The sequence below is a fragment of the Rhinolophus hipposideros genome (assembly GCF_964194185.1).
Source record: "Rhinolophus hipposideros genome assembly, chromosome: 20".
NCBI lineage: Eukaryota > Metazoa > Chordata > Mammalia > Chiroptera > Rhinolophidae > Rhinolophus > Rhinolophus hipposideros.
This window is the reverse complement of record NC_138066.1, coordinates 50,713,517-50,726,277: the sequence shown is the minus strand read 5'-3', so window position 1 is coordinate 50,726,277 and position 12,761 is coordinate 50,713,517. Positions and strand designations below refer to the sequence as shown.

General features: G+C 57.3%; 1 protein-coding gene across 3 annotated transcripts in view; it reads right to left on the bottom strand.

Annotated features, from left to right (window-relative positions):
• PGS1 (phosphatidylglycerophosphate synthase 1) overlaps positions 1-12,761 on the bottom strand; it is a 33,918-nt gene that overhangs the window by 13,186 nt on the left and 7,971 nt on the right. For all 3 annotated transcript variants that reach the window (XM_081027369.1, XM_081027371.1, XM_081027370.1), the window contains exons 2-7: positions 11,209-11,398; positions 8,685-8,762; positions 7,834-7,933; positions 6,925-7,114; positions 5,694-5,872; positions 3,295-3,816 (exon numbers count right to left, since the gene is read on the bottom strand). In XM_081027369.1, the coding sequence (XP_080883495.1) occupies positions 3,295-3,816; positions 5,694-5,872; positions 6,925-7,114; positions 7,834-7,933; positions 8,685-8,762; positions 11,209-11,398 (1,259 nt within the window). The remainder of the gene's footprint in view (positions 1-3,294; positions 3,817-5,693; positions 5,873-6,924; positions 7,115-7,833; positions 7,934-8,684; positions 8,763-11,208; positions 11,399-12,761) is intronic.

Genomic DNA, 12,761 nt, shown 5'->3' with positions numbered 1-12,761 from the left:
GAAAGCAGACACGAAAACTCAGAATCCCCGGGGGCCACTCGGGGACTCTCCTGCAGTGTTTGAGCAGCTTTCCATTAGGAGGCCCGACGCCACCCCCGCTCCCAGACCCATCCCACCACACCTGCTGGGTAAGGAGCGGAGAGGCAACAGGAAACGGAGGGGCTGTGAATCAGAAGATTCCGCCAGCTCACTGATGCCTGCGCGACCTCCAGAGGCCCTGCCGCAAGTAAGACCTCTGGCCTCACTGACCCCGGGGACAAGAGCACCACCACCCCAGGGGACAAGGCCGCCTCTCTCCCCAAGGGATACACCTCCCGATGAGTCCCCCGTGCGTGGCATGTCACCCTGCTCTCCTGGGTGTGATCCAGTGCTTGTCGCCCCATTTTACAGACGCTGAACCAGGTTCCTCCACTTCTGCCAAAGGTAAATGTGGCCTGAGAACCTGGCTCCGAGACTCGAGCCTGCTGACTGCTCCCTCCACTGAGTCACACTGGCGCAGGGTCTCCTTAGTATCCTCAATGGGCGTCCTGTGCAAACACCCCGGTGGAAACGAGACAGATGAACCAGGTTGCAGAGGAGTCTCCAGCACGTGCCTTTAACAGGGGCAGGCTCCGCTGGCTCTTTGCAGCAAGTCAATTGACTACAATGTGGTATAGATTCAAGTCTGCTAAGAAATCGGCCAGGTACGCCGGTGGCAAGCCTGTCCTAAGCAAAGTTAGCACATACCAGTTTTCCCAACAATATCCGTACAACAGAAAGTCCTCAAGTCCTTGGAACTTGCTGTCATGGACTGAACTGCCACCCATGCCTGTTTCTCCCCACCCCGCCTGTGAGCCTCCCGCGGGCACGGAGCAAGCAGAGCTTCCTGGCCAGGCCGGCAGCAGGTGCAACACACTCAGCCCTCAGAGCCTCTCGCTGCCTGCCACCCAGGGACGTGAGGTGCTGACACACAGGACACCGTCGGAGGCACAGGAATCCAGAAGCAGCAAACACACTGTCCGGCTCACGTCTCTTGCCCCAGGGCTCACGGGAGCAAGAGGAGCCGAGATCGTGCCAGGCCTGTCCTGCAGGACCTTGGCTAAGGGCACAGTGGTATCGGCCACTCAGCCTTTGGCAGGAATTTTCCAGGGTCCAAACAGACACCCCAAACAGGCACCCCGCCTGTACCCAGCAGGGCCTTGCAGAGAATGGACAGTCAGTAAGTGGTCTACTGCTCCGACCACCGAAATCCATGCCCGTCTGGGCTGCGTCCGACACAGGTTGTGTCTCTTCGAGGTTGCTCTGGGAGAAGTGACCATCAGAAGATAAGCCAGAGAAAGGGGCTGACTTGAGGCCCCCACTATCATCACAGCCACTGAGCAGCAAGTACCCTGGACCCTCACTTCAGCACTGAGTGATCTCCGACCTCGGGTTCCTCACATTAGGGCGAGGCCCTTCTGCTCTCCACGCACCGCCCCCACCCCCATCCCTCTCTCTCACACACACATGCACAAACACACCCTGGGATTCCTGGCCTTCCCAGTAACCCAGTGCCCCCAGATTGCAGAGCCACACCCGTAGCAGGGCGGGGGGAGGGAGCGCCAGAAGCATGCCAGTCCGGGAAAAGGCGAGACACACTGGAAAAGCCGGTTAGGTGTTTCTGTTTCAACGGTAACTGGGGAGTCACTGCACGTTTATCACTCAGCTTCAGGGAAATAACCCACGGCACAGTCAGAACTGATGAGCTAGGCTGAGCTGGGGGACCCGAGCGACAAGGGACCCCTTACTGGCCCAGCCACAGGGCAGATAAGGAGCGAGTGCTGTCTGACGTGCCCTGTGCAGCTCCCCAGGCACACATCCAGGCTCGTGCGTCATCTCCAAAGCTCAAAGCTTCCCTGCTTGTCCAGCAATCTGTCTCCAATACCCCACCCCAGGCACTGCTGCTATTCTCAGAAGTAACAAAGCCAATCCTCACATATTTCTACACCCCTCCACGCGCTGGCCCTACCTGCCGAGACATCTGACCCCCAGCCTGGCTTAGCCAGTGACACACACTGTACAATGGATGGGTCAGTACGATGGGGTAGCTCCCTTCCCACACCAAACACGGCCACCTGCCTGAGCAGGCCCGTGGGGCTGGAAGCAGGCAGCGGGAACCACTCAGGGCGCACATACAGCTTCACCGCTGTAAGAACTACGACAGCGGTTCTGAAGGCATCAGACTCTCCTGGGGAGTTTTTTAAAACATTGTGTTGGGTTCAATCCCCAGAGAGCTGGATTCAGGTCTGGGGTGGCCTGGGCTTCAGTATTTCTTATAATGCAGCCCCACGTGAAAACCACTGGGTTAAAAAAAAAAAAAGAGTTCATTCAGCCTGAGGATTCCAAGACGACCTCCAGTCTAACAGCACAGACAAGTGGCCGCGGCCGTATGCAGCCGGGATCCCCCCTGCGACGGGAGGGCCGAGGCAACTCCACCCCTCCTCCCTCGCTCAGCTCTTCCGAAGGGACCAGCCCAGGAGCCAAACGGGCCTCAGAACCACCAAAGAGCAGCCAGAAAAGCCATGTACTTCACTCGTGGCTCAGGGGCCCTCCGCACCTTTGGACTAAGCGACCTGGATGAGCGGTTTGCCTGAGCGTCACACCACCTGAGACAGGTGCACTCAGCATCAAGCAGCAGCGGGGACAATCTGCTGCTGAGCGTGCGTTTAAACCCATGCACCCCCGCCTCAGACCAAACACCTGGGCCCACGCCTCCTGTGGGCGACTCAGGTGCCTGAGAGACAGGGCACCACAAACACACGGCTCAGATGGACCCCTGGAGCGGCACCGCCCACGTGCGTGTCGTAAGGGCACGGCTTCGGTTTTCTAGGCTATAAACCAAGTGCAGTGGTGAGGAAAAGACTGAAAACCTGGGCTGTTTAGTGCCAGACACGACCCTGAAGAATCCCCTCGGGCCCTGACAAGGGCCTGGCCCACACGGGAGAACAATCACGGAAGATGAATCACACGCTTCGGGCTCGTCTGCAGAGAGCAGATGTGCACATGTTCTAAAACAGTCACCCCAGCGATGTGAGTTCGTAAGTCGGGGGTGCGTAAACGAGAGGCTTTGCACAACTAAAACGCACTTAAACAGGACAAGTGTGATGTGCCCGCAGGGCTGTGGTGAAGACAGAACCAGAGAGGGGCAGGGCTCTCACCGGCAGGCACCGGGCACCAGGGGCACTAACGAGGGGCCAGGGCTGGGGGGTGTTCCCCGCCTCCCCCGCCCGCCCAGGCTGCCCGCTGGGGCGCGGTCCTCCGGCCGCCGCCGCCTACCTTTGGCATGAAAGGTCCAGCCCCTGCGCCAGTACTCCTGCAGCCGGACTCGCTCCTGCTGCCCCAGGCTGCACACCTCACTGTAGAACTGTCGCTCGATATGCACGTAGGCGGCCGGGATGGCGCCTGCCACCCCTTTGGCCCCGAAGAAACCATTCACTTCCGGAGAGGCCAGCAGGATCTGGTACTCAGCCCGCGTGCCCAGGACCAGGTCCATGTAGGCCTGCGTCAGGTTGAAGTAGCCGGTGGTGAGGTAAACCTTGGCGCCGCGCTCAGCCTCTGTCAGCAGGGTCTCGGTGACAATCTCATCAATCTGAATGTCAAAGGGCTTCATCTGGACAAGCGGGTAAATCCAGGTATCCGGGGCAGGCCTCCGGTCCCCAGCAGCCGCGGCGTCTTCCTGGGTCAAAAGGGCATCACTGTGGAAGGTCTGAGCATGCAGCATCTGCTGGCGGGTCCTGGCTGCGTTGATGACACCCATGACCCTCTCGTTGGCGGCCTTGCAGTACGCAGCCCGGTCACCTACAGGGAGACACGGGAAAGAGGGGTCAGGGACAGCTGTCGGGGCTCCGGACACCTGCCCAGCACAGGGAACACGACACCGACAGGTGAGCAGAGGCCACAGTGATCACTGACCGGACACGTTTCTACCGAGCGCAAGGCACAGGATGCAGGTGAGGCCCCTGTGGCCAAACACCCAGGAAAGGGCCTTGCCGCAAGGACCTGCGCTCAGGGGGACGGGGATAGGCCTTAGCCATTCCGCTTAAACATTTCAGAACAGGCCAGACTAACTGACTGTGACAGAGAGCAGGACCGTGGGCAACTTGGGGAGGGTGACGCGAGGGGGCTCCGGGGGCCAGCCTCTCTGAGCACATACACACCACACCCGTGACTGCTGCTTGCTGTGCACGTGACCCCTCAGTGAGCACGTCTACCCAGAGACACCTGTAAGTGTAAGCACACAGCACAGGCAGCCACACACAGCAGGCGGAGACCCCACAGCTCTGAGCACGTGGGTGGGGACAGTGCAGGAGAGCCCTCCGAGGGCCGCGTGTGAATAGGCAGGCCCGGGTCACACAGACACTGGTGACGAGCAGCCATCCACACATACTAAAAAGAATGAAATGATTGTAAATGTTATTAGATGAGAAAGGGCTGAAAATTAATCAGCTAAACACCCAACTCAAGAAGTGAGGGGGAAACAACAGAAAAGATCAAAGTGTAAGAAAGGAAATGCCAAAGAGCAGAAATGAACAAAAAGAATGAAAACAGTACAAGTGTGGAGAATATCAACACTGACAAGTTGACTCTGAAAAGAGAGACACAACAGCCAGCCTTCAGCAACTGACCAAGAGTGAGAGGGAGGACAGGACGGCCGCCAGGGCCTGAGCTGGGAACAGGGCCACACTTGAGTGCCTGTCGGGGCTGGGCGACAGAGCACACAGAGGGAATGGCCCGTGCATGATGGCCCCTGTGACACCAGCCACCACCAGGGAGAGGGCAGCCACCCTCCACACGCCACCTCAGGCTCTGTCTCCTGCAGCTGGTGCCCAGACTGTGGAACCGCCCCTGAGCCCAGTCACCCTGCCTCAGCCCTCCCCAGATGACTCTCCCTCTTCCCTGGACGTGGGACATTTTCTACACGTTCGTGCGTGGCCGGTTAAGTGAGAAGGGGGTCAGCCAACGTTTTCCGTATGGGCCAGAGAGTAACTGTTGTAGGCTTTGCGAGCCAAAGGGTAACATGTCATTGCTAGTTCATATAACAAGGCAAAACAGATTTCCATAAATTTTTTAATGAGGAATTTCAAAACTCAATGGTGATAACCAAGCGTCTGGGCAGACGCACAGCCTTGCTTTGCGTCCCAGGTGGGGACCTCAGGAGCCCCTCCTTAGTGGCCTGGGTTTAACCCCTTCCCCACACTGCTGACGCTGTTGCAGATTCCGCAGCAGACCTTCCTGGAGGCCACCAGAAAGTCACAATCACAGGAACACAAATGCCCCCGGAAACGCTAGCTGCCAGAATTTGCTTGTTTCCAATGAACAGAGCTGATGGCTCCTCATTTCACTTTCCAGGCCGGAGGCCACAGAGCCACCAGCCAACGCGTGACAGAGTCCGCGGCCTGAGGAGGGCAGCCACTGCGCAGGCCAGTTCCCGTCAGCGGGGGCCAGGGTGCTGGCTCGCCCCCAGGCACACAGACTGAAGCCGTGGAAGCCCAGCTCCCACCTCCCACCAGCTCCCCGACGGCTCCCTCAGCGGCAGAGCATGGCTGAAGGCCAGCGAGTCACCCGTCTGGCTTCAGCAACAAATGCAGCATGAGTTTCTACCACTCGAGTCCCCCGAGCCCGGGGCGAGGCCACCCACCCACATGCTCGGGGGGCAGCGCAGCCGAGGACCCTACCTTTGTAGGGATGTGCCATCCCCTCCACCACCTGCACTGTGTCGTCCCCCTGCAGCTGCAGGGAAACGTCCCCCACGGCATCCACCAGCTCCGTGAAGAAGTCCGCAATCTCGGGACAGTCCTGCAAGAACACGTAGCGGTCCTGACGGTTGGTGAAGTAGGAGTCACTCAGGTTGGCCCTGCAGGGAGGAGAAGCAGCTGAGGACACGGGCAAGCTAGCAGGAGCGGGGCAGCAGGGTGACCACGCAGATCAGGGCACAGCCGCAATGGGAGCCAATTAACCATCACTCACAAGAGACAGGCTAGAGTGGCACTGAGGTGACATACAAGAGTGACAGCGAAGTCCTGCCCCTCACAGAGCTGACCATCAGCTGAGAAGAGACATGGACACTTCCAGAGCCAACTACCATGCGGGGCTAGTCACCAGTGCCCGTTTTAGAGTCAGAAGGACCTGGGTTTCCACCCTGGTTCTGTCTTGTTTTTGCTTTTGCTTTGCTGGCCCTGCTGATGAAGTCACTTGTCCTTTCTGATCTCTGGCTTCTCGTGTATAAAGCGAGGACCCCACTAGCCAAGGTGGCGGTGAGAAGTAAATGAGGAGCACACAGAAGGGGCTTGGCGTGGCGGCTAGCACGCAGGAAGTGCTCAATAAACCTGTCGAGCTGGTATTATTTACAACGAAGAAAGTACGGTACGATTTTATTTATTTGCTTTTCTTATGTCCCGACCCTCCACCCTCCCCTTGGGCAACCAGCAGCTTATCTGCTGTCTCCGTGGATCTATTTCTGTTTTATTTATTCGTTTGTTTTTTGTTTAGATTCCACGTATAGGTGAGATCATACGGTACCTGTCTTTCTCTGTCTGACTTACTTCACCCAGCACAGTCCCCTCTATGCCCAGCCATGTTGTCGCAGATGGCAGAGTTCATTCCTTTTTACGGCTGAATAATAGTCCGTTGTGTGTATGCACCGCCTCTTCCGTATCCATCTGCCTATCGATGGACACCGAGGCTGCGTCCCTATCTCGGCACCCCTGGCTATCTGTTAACAGCCCTGTGAGGGCACCCAGCTGCCAGGCAGACTCAGTGCCGGAGAAGAGGAGAGGAGGCAAGCAGACTGACACATACGGGCAGGTTCTCGAAGGCTCCAGCAGACGGAATTGCCCTTCTCTGTGCTCCGCGGACGTCCACGCTGGAGAAGGCTAAGGGAGAGGCTGCCGGCAGGAGCCCACTCACCCGCTCAAGATGACGTTGTTGTCAAAGAGATACGCTTTTATGTGCTGCAGGCCGATGGTCTCGTTGAAGCGCTCCGGGATCAGAAGCCGCAGAAACCCGCGGAGGTTCGGGGTGTGGAAGAGGGAGACTCGGACCTGTTCCGGAAACTTCTGTAACAGCGGGAGCAGCATGGTGCGAGAGTTCTTCCTACCTGAATGCAGGGCAAGCAGAAGAAAGGGGACAGGCAAGTCATACCAGGAAAAACACCCACATGGGCCCACGTTCACCGGCGCAGCCCGTCCAAACCGGGTCAGCCACCTGGCGCAGGTTGTAGCCGGAGGAGCTCCAGGCCAGCCTCCATCCTGGACACCGCCACGTGTCAGGGCCGACGGATGTGGTCGGGCAGTAGACAGCGGCTGTTTTACCCACCAGCATTCATTCGCCCCACTCTTGGCATTTCCGCACCCCCAGCTCCACAGAGGGAGTGCCAGGCCTGGGCCGGTCAGCACACTTGGGAGCTCCAGTCTGACCATCAGGAATGCAGACTCTTCCAGGGGACAAGATGTCGTGGTGAGACAGGCCTGGCTGTCAGAGGCCACCACACGGAGCCGAGAGTAAAGCCAGCAGCAAGGATGCAGGGCCAGGAAACAGGTCCTAGTACCTGAACCTCAAATCTCCACCGGCCCCGCCCCGCCCGAAGCAGGTCACGGGAGTCCAAACAAGTTTCTTTTTGCCCACGTTGTTTTTAGTTGGGTTTGCAGTCGTGTGCTGCGGAAGGAATCCTGACAGTCCGGGCCAGCCAGTCTTCAAAGAGCTCCCCCCATCCTACCCACCCATGCCTGAGGATGGGGAAAGCAAGTGTAATTCCTAAAACAGAGGCTGTAAAAGAGGAAGAATTGGGGGGCCACATTGGGGGCGCATCAGACCTACCTCGTGAGCCCCGGGTAAAGTCCAGGAGAATGGACACCTTGAGGTCTGAAGGAAACTTTGCTTGGAGTGAGTTTTCTAGAGTGCTTTCCAGACAATCCACCTACCCAGAAGAGAACCCCAAAAGAACAGAAGTATAAGATCCGAAAAGATGGTTCTGTGTTAAAAATGAATCAGCTCGCCAGCTAATGCCCCACCGTCCTCTTTGAACACCACCCCCCCGAATAGCGCTCAGAAGCCAAGGCTAAGAAACGTCCTCATCTGAGATGGCCTTCGCACAGTGATCAGCAGACGCCACCCGACGCCCGTCTCCAGCCTGGGCCTCACAGGAGCAGGGTCTGTGCGTCAGGCAGTCTGGACCCTGCCACTCGGGGAGACGCTAGGACACCAGCTCCCACACACATTTCAACAGGTGATCCCCACAGACAAAGGCCAGCCAGTGCCCCCCACGTGGGGAGCACCTGGTAAATATTTGTTGAATGAATGAATCCAAGACACAGCCTGCCCACTGGCCATTCTCCATGGGTCAGACATGATATTCTTCTCCAGGAGAACCAATGTAAAGCCAGTCTTAGCCCACAGGCCACGCAAAACCAGGTCTGTGCTGGCAAGCTAGGGGTCCCTGTGCAGGGTGAGGCAGACACTGGCCAGCACGGCCAGAAGCCCAGGATGAGAGCTCCCGAGGCCTCCTCACCGGTCCTCCGGACATGCCCCAGGATCTGGGCCACAAGAACAAGAGCTGGCCATGGACGGAGGCCAAGAAAGGGCCACTCTGCCGACTCACGGCTGAGCCGCCCTGAGGTTCTAAGGTGATTCGCAGCTGCCACCAGGACCCACCACTCCTTAAACCTTACCAGTTCCTGTTCCAAAGGACCTGTCCCCAGGTAGAGGGACGCCATCACGACCCGCCTCTTGGCTACTTTTATCTGCCCCTGAAAGAGAAGAGACAATTCAAAAATTCCCAATCGTCGTTTTCGTAGCTCACTGAGAAAATGCAGTGCTTCGACCTTGAAGGCAGCAACAGGAAGCTCAACTGCCCTGTGTCTTCACCACTGAATGTTTAAAGCAAAGCCAAACGGTATGGTAGCCGACCAATCAGGACCTGAGCTAAACACTCCGCCTGAAGGAAAGCCTGACGGGCTGCATGTGACACAATGCAGCCGCCAAAGGAAGGGAGCATATCTGTGCACACTGACCGAACGGTCCCCTGTACCGCTGAGAGACAAAAGCAAATCACTGAACAGAACACAAGTCCCACTGCCACCCGTCCACACCCTGCACGTGTGTGCGCGCGCGCAGGGCATGCAGAACACTCGCCAAGTTGCCGAGAGGGCCCCAGGGGCAGAGCTAGAGTAGGAGAGCATGGGTGCAAACCTGCACCTACTCCACCCACCTGTGCGGTTGGGGTTTTGTAACGAGCATGTATGTTACTCTTGAAATGCAAACAAACAGGTATCCAGGTATCCAAACGTAAACAGAACCTACGAACATTTAAGGAGGGCACACTCCTAACAGTCCGTGTTCTCCCCCAGGCCTATTCCAGCCCCCGGCACAGGGGGGCAACTGACCCCATCGCACAGGAGGTGGCAAAGGCAGAAAGAAGAGCAGCACTACCCAAGGTCAAGCTCTCGACGGACACACAGGACAGCAGGCCTGGTGAGAGGAGGGCAGCAGAGGATGGCCTGGGCCTGCTTTCCTCTCAAGAAGGGACGCTGTACCCTCGGCTGCACTGTCCACAAGAGGTAAATACGTGATGAACACACCGCTGGGGAAAGGCTTACGTACATACAAGGAAAAAACAAAAGAGCTTCCCAAGTTTCCTTTGTCTTGTTATTTATTAAGATGGATGCTTGTGGGCAAAGTGACCATGAAGAAAGAGAAAAGACAAAGGAAAACCAACAAATAAGACACAAGCCTGACTGTTTCCTGTGGGACACCAGGTCCACTGGCACAGCCTCGACGATCGTGACGACATGGGACCAGGCAGAACCAACCCAGCGACGCACCCTCACCCCGGGGCACGCAGGCGCTCTGTCTGTGCTGGGAACAAACACGTCCACTCACTCGGGCAGCATGTGCCAGGACCTTCCGTCCCCCACGCAGGTCCGCAGGCAGGAAAAGGCGGCCTCGGCTTCCTCCCGCGCTCCACAGCCCCACCCACCCCAGGCGGGTTCCCAGCGGGGCCGGCTCCCGGCCAGCAGATCACCATGTGGAGCCCCAGTCATTCACCCGCGGTTGCTGAGGACACTAAAGAAGAACCTCCTCTCAAAACCGTGTTTCTTCAGGCCACGCAGAGAAGCAAAGAGGAGCCAAGAACAAACAGCGCTGGCACAGATTCTACACAAACAAGGCCACACGGGACCAACGAGCCGGGCAGGGAAGTGAGGGAGGGCAGAGTACACATGTGCGTGCACACACGTGCACATGCGCTCCCCACGCGTACTGGACTGAGCCAGGCGGGTCTACAGAACAACAGGGACAGGCAGGGAAAACGAGCAAGCATTCAAACGAACTAGAGTTCATTCAGCAGGGAAATGAATCTCTACCGGTTTCCTGGAATTTCCCGGCATCCTGCCGGTCTGACCTCGCCATACCGAACCCTAACCCCACGGAATCTGAACTCTGAGAGTTCATGTTAATAACAATTCCTTGGCGTTCAATTACTTCATTCCAATTAGCAGTTTGACCACGAATAAACCGGACACGTCACAGACACCTGAGAGATGTACTGAAAGCTGACCTCCCACCCCCCAATGCAGTTTAGCATGTCTACCAGGAAACAGAGACACAAACGTCAGGCACAAACAGATAAGAACCAGGAGAGTGAGGCCCAAAACCAGACGTCCAAATTTTCAGGTCATCTGTAAAAGCCTCTGCTGAGCAAGAGGCTTCCGGCCACTTCCTACACATCAAATCCTATCTGTGGGTCACCTGGGTCTTCACTTCCTGTACATGACGTCTGCCAAGATGACGCTACTAGATTTGGAGCGATTTCCAGGGGCAGAGGCCTAGCGTGCCCTGACTAGAACCAGGTTCATTCCTTCCGGACGTCTTGAGCGGTGACGTGCCAGGTGGTCCACGCCCCCTCCCCAGATTCCCTCCCAGTGGGCTACCGCACAGCCTAGAGGGAATGACCTGCCACAAGATGAGAACCCAGGTCCTGCCCCCACCGCCCCGCGCTCAGGGCTACGCTACCTCCGCCACTCCGGGGAGCTTCCGATCATGGCTCGACCCAGCCATGTGTGGAGCTGAAACCCACCAGGCAGAACCCACAGGAGTATGCTGAGCAGCCGTGCACACCTTCCAGAACCGAAGGTGGTGCTTCTGCCAGGCCTGTAACTCAAACGTCCATCACTCTCTCTCTCAGATGCGACTTACCTTCATGAGCTCAAAAAACTCTGTGGGGGAAGACAGCACCCTGACGTGAGAACTGGAGACTCCAAACTCTGGAACCAGGTTTCTGATCCACTGGAACCTGTGCACGCCCTCTGGACACAGGCAGCAAGGAGGGGAGGTGACCTGGGGGACAGCTGGGGACAGCAACGGAGCCAACAGCAGCCATGGTGACCTGGTCAAAGAGACATGCACAGGGTCATACTTCTCACATACTTCCTCAGAAGTCTCTGTTCCTGGGGAAGCGGGGAAGCTGGGAATTTTCTTTTTTCTTTTTTGGCCAATTTCACATTTTCTAGACCATTTTAAATGAGCCCAACTCAAACACTGCAAAAAGGTTTTTCCTTCAGCCACTATTGGCCAAGCAAGTTGAGAAGTGCTGACGCCTATGGATAAACCCCAACATGAACTCCACACAACCCCAGATTTAGAGCAGCAACAAACAAACTCGCAGAAACCACAGCATGCTAACACTGCGCCTAACAAGCCCACTTTTGGGGAGCCCTCGAAGGCCACCTAGAACAAGGGCAAGTGTGGTGTAAGCCTGATGACTCCACCCGACCCCCAGCTGTATGACTGGTGAGATAAACAGGGCTAGGGAAGGACCCCCCCAAAAAAGTTAAGTTTCCTCTTTAATACTCGGATATGGAAAGAAAAGCTGGAGCAGGAAGTGGGGGAAGAGGAGGTCATCTCAAGAGGTGCCAGTGGTGACGACTGCCCCTTCCCCGCTGGACACATCCTCCTCGGGGGTCACAGCCCATCTCTGGCCAGCGCTGGACAACCACACGAAGCTGCAGCCGGCCCTGCCGTCCAGCCAAGGCTGGGCCCACAGCACACGCCACATCTCTGTGGCCTGAGGACTGGCACACCTGCCGGGCGGGGGTACGGCCAGAGCCCCACACAGACCGGGCCCTGACCTGAATTCCTACAAACAGCAGCAGGAAAATCCTGCCTGCTGGGCCGCGGCCTCAAGAGGGATTCTGGGGAAAAGGTGCTTAAACACCCCAAGGCCTGCAGGGCCACAATATTGCAGGAAGGTGATGTCATTGACTTGCCTCATGATAAAGCCCTGAATCTTCCCAGGCTTTGGATGGGCCTCCACAGCTGCCAGATGGTCCACAGCTGTGCTTCCCAGAAAGCCCACTGGTCTGTCATGGCCGATTCATCGCCAAGAAAACGTTAGTCAGCGGTGGAAGGTACCGCTCCCCGGGCCCCGGGGACTCGAGCCTTGCTGTGCGCCTCAGAGGGCAGAGCGGCTGTCTAAAGGGGGGGTGACCACACCTTGCTCAGTTTCTCTGGCTCCCAGACACTGAAAGGCAGCTTCAAATGAAAGGCCTAGACACTGCACAAGGGATGGCTGCCTCGGTTTCCCAAACCTGCTGTGCTCGAGACTAACTTCCAGGGGAGAGGGGAGACCCTCAGTCCAACGGAAAACCACGAGGCAGTGGGGAGGCTGCACACTGACCCATCCATTCGAAGCCCCACAGGGGGCCTCACGTCTAACAGTCACGAACGAAACACGGCCCGTCCAGGTGGAA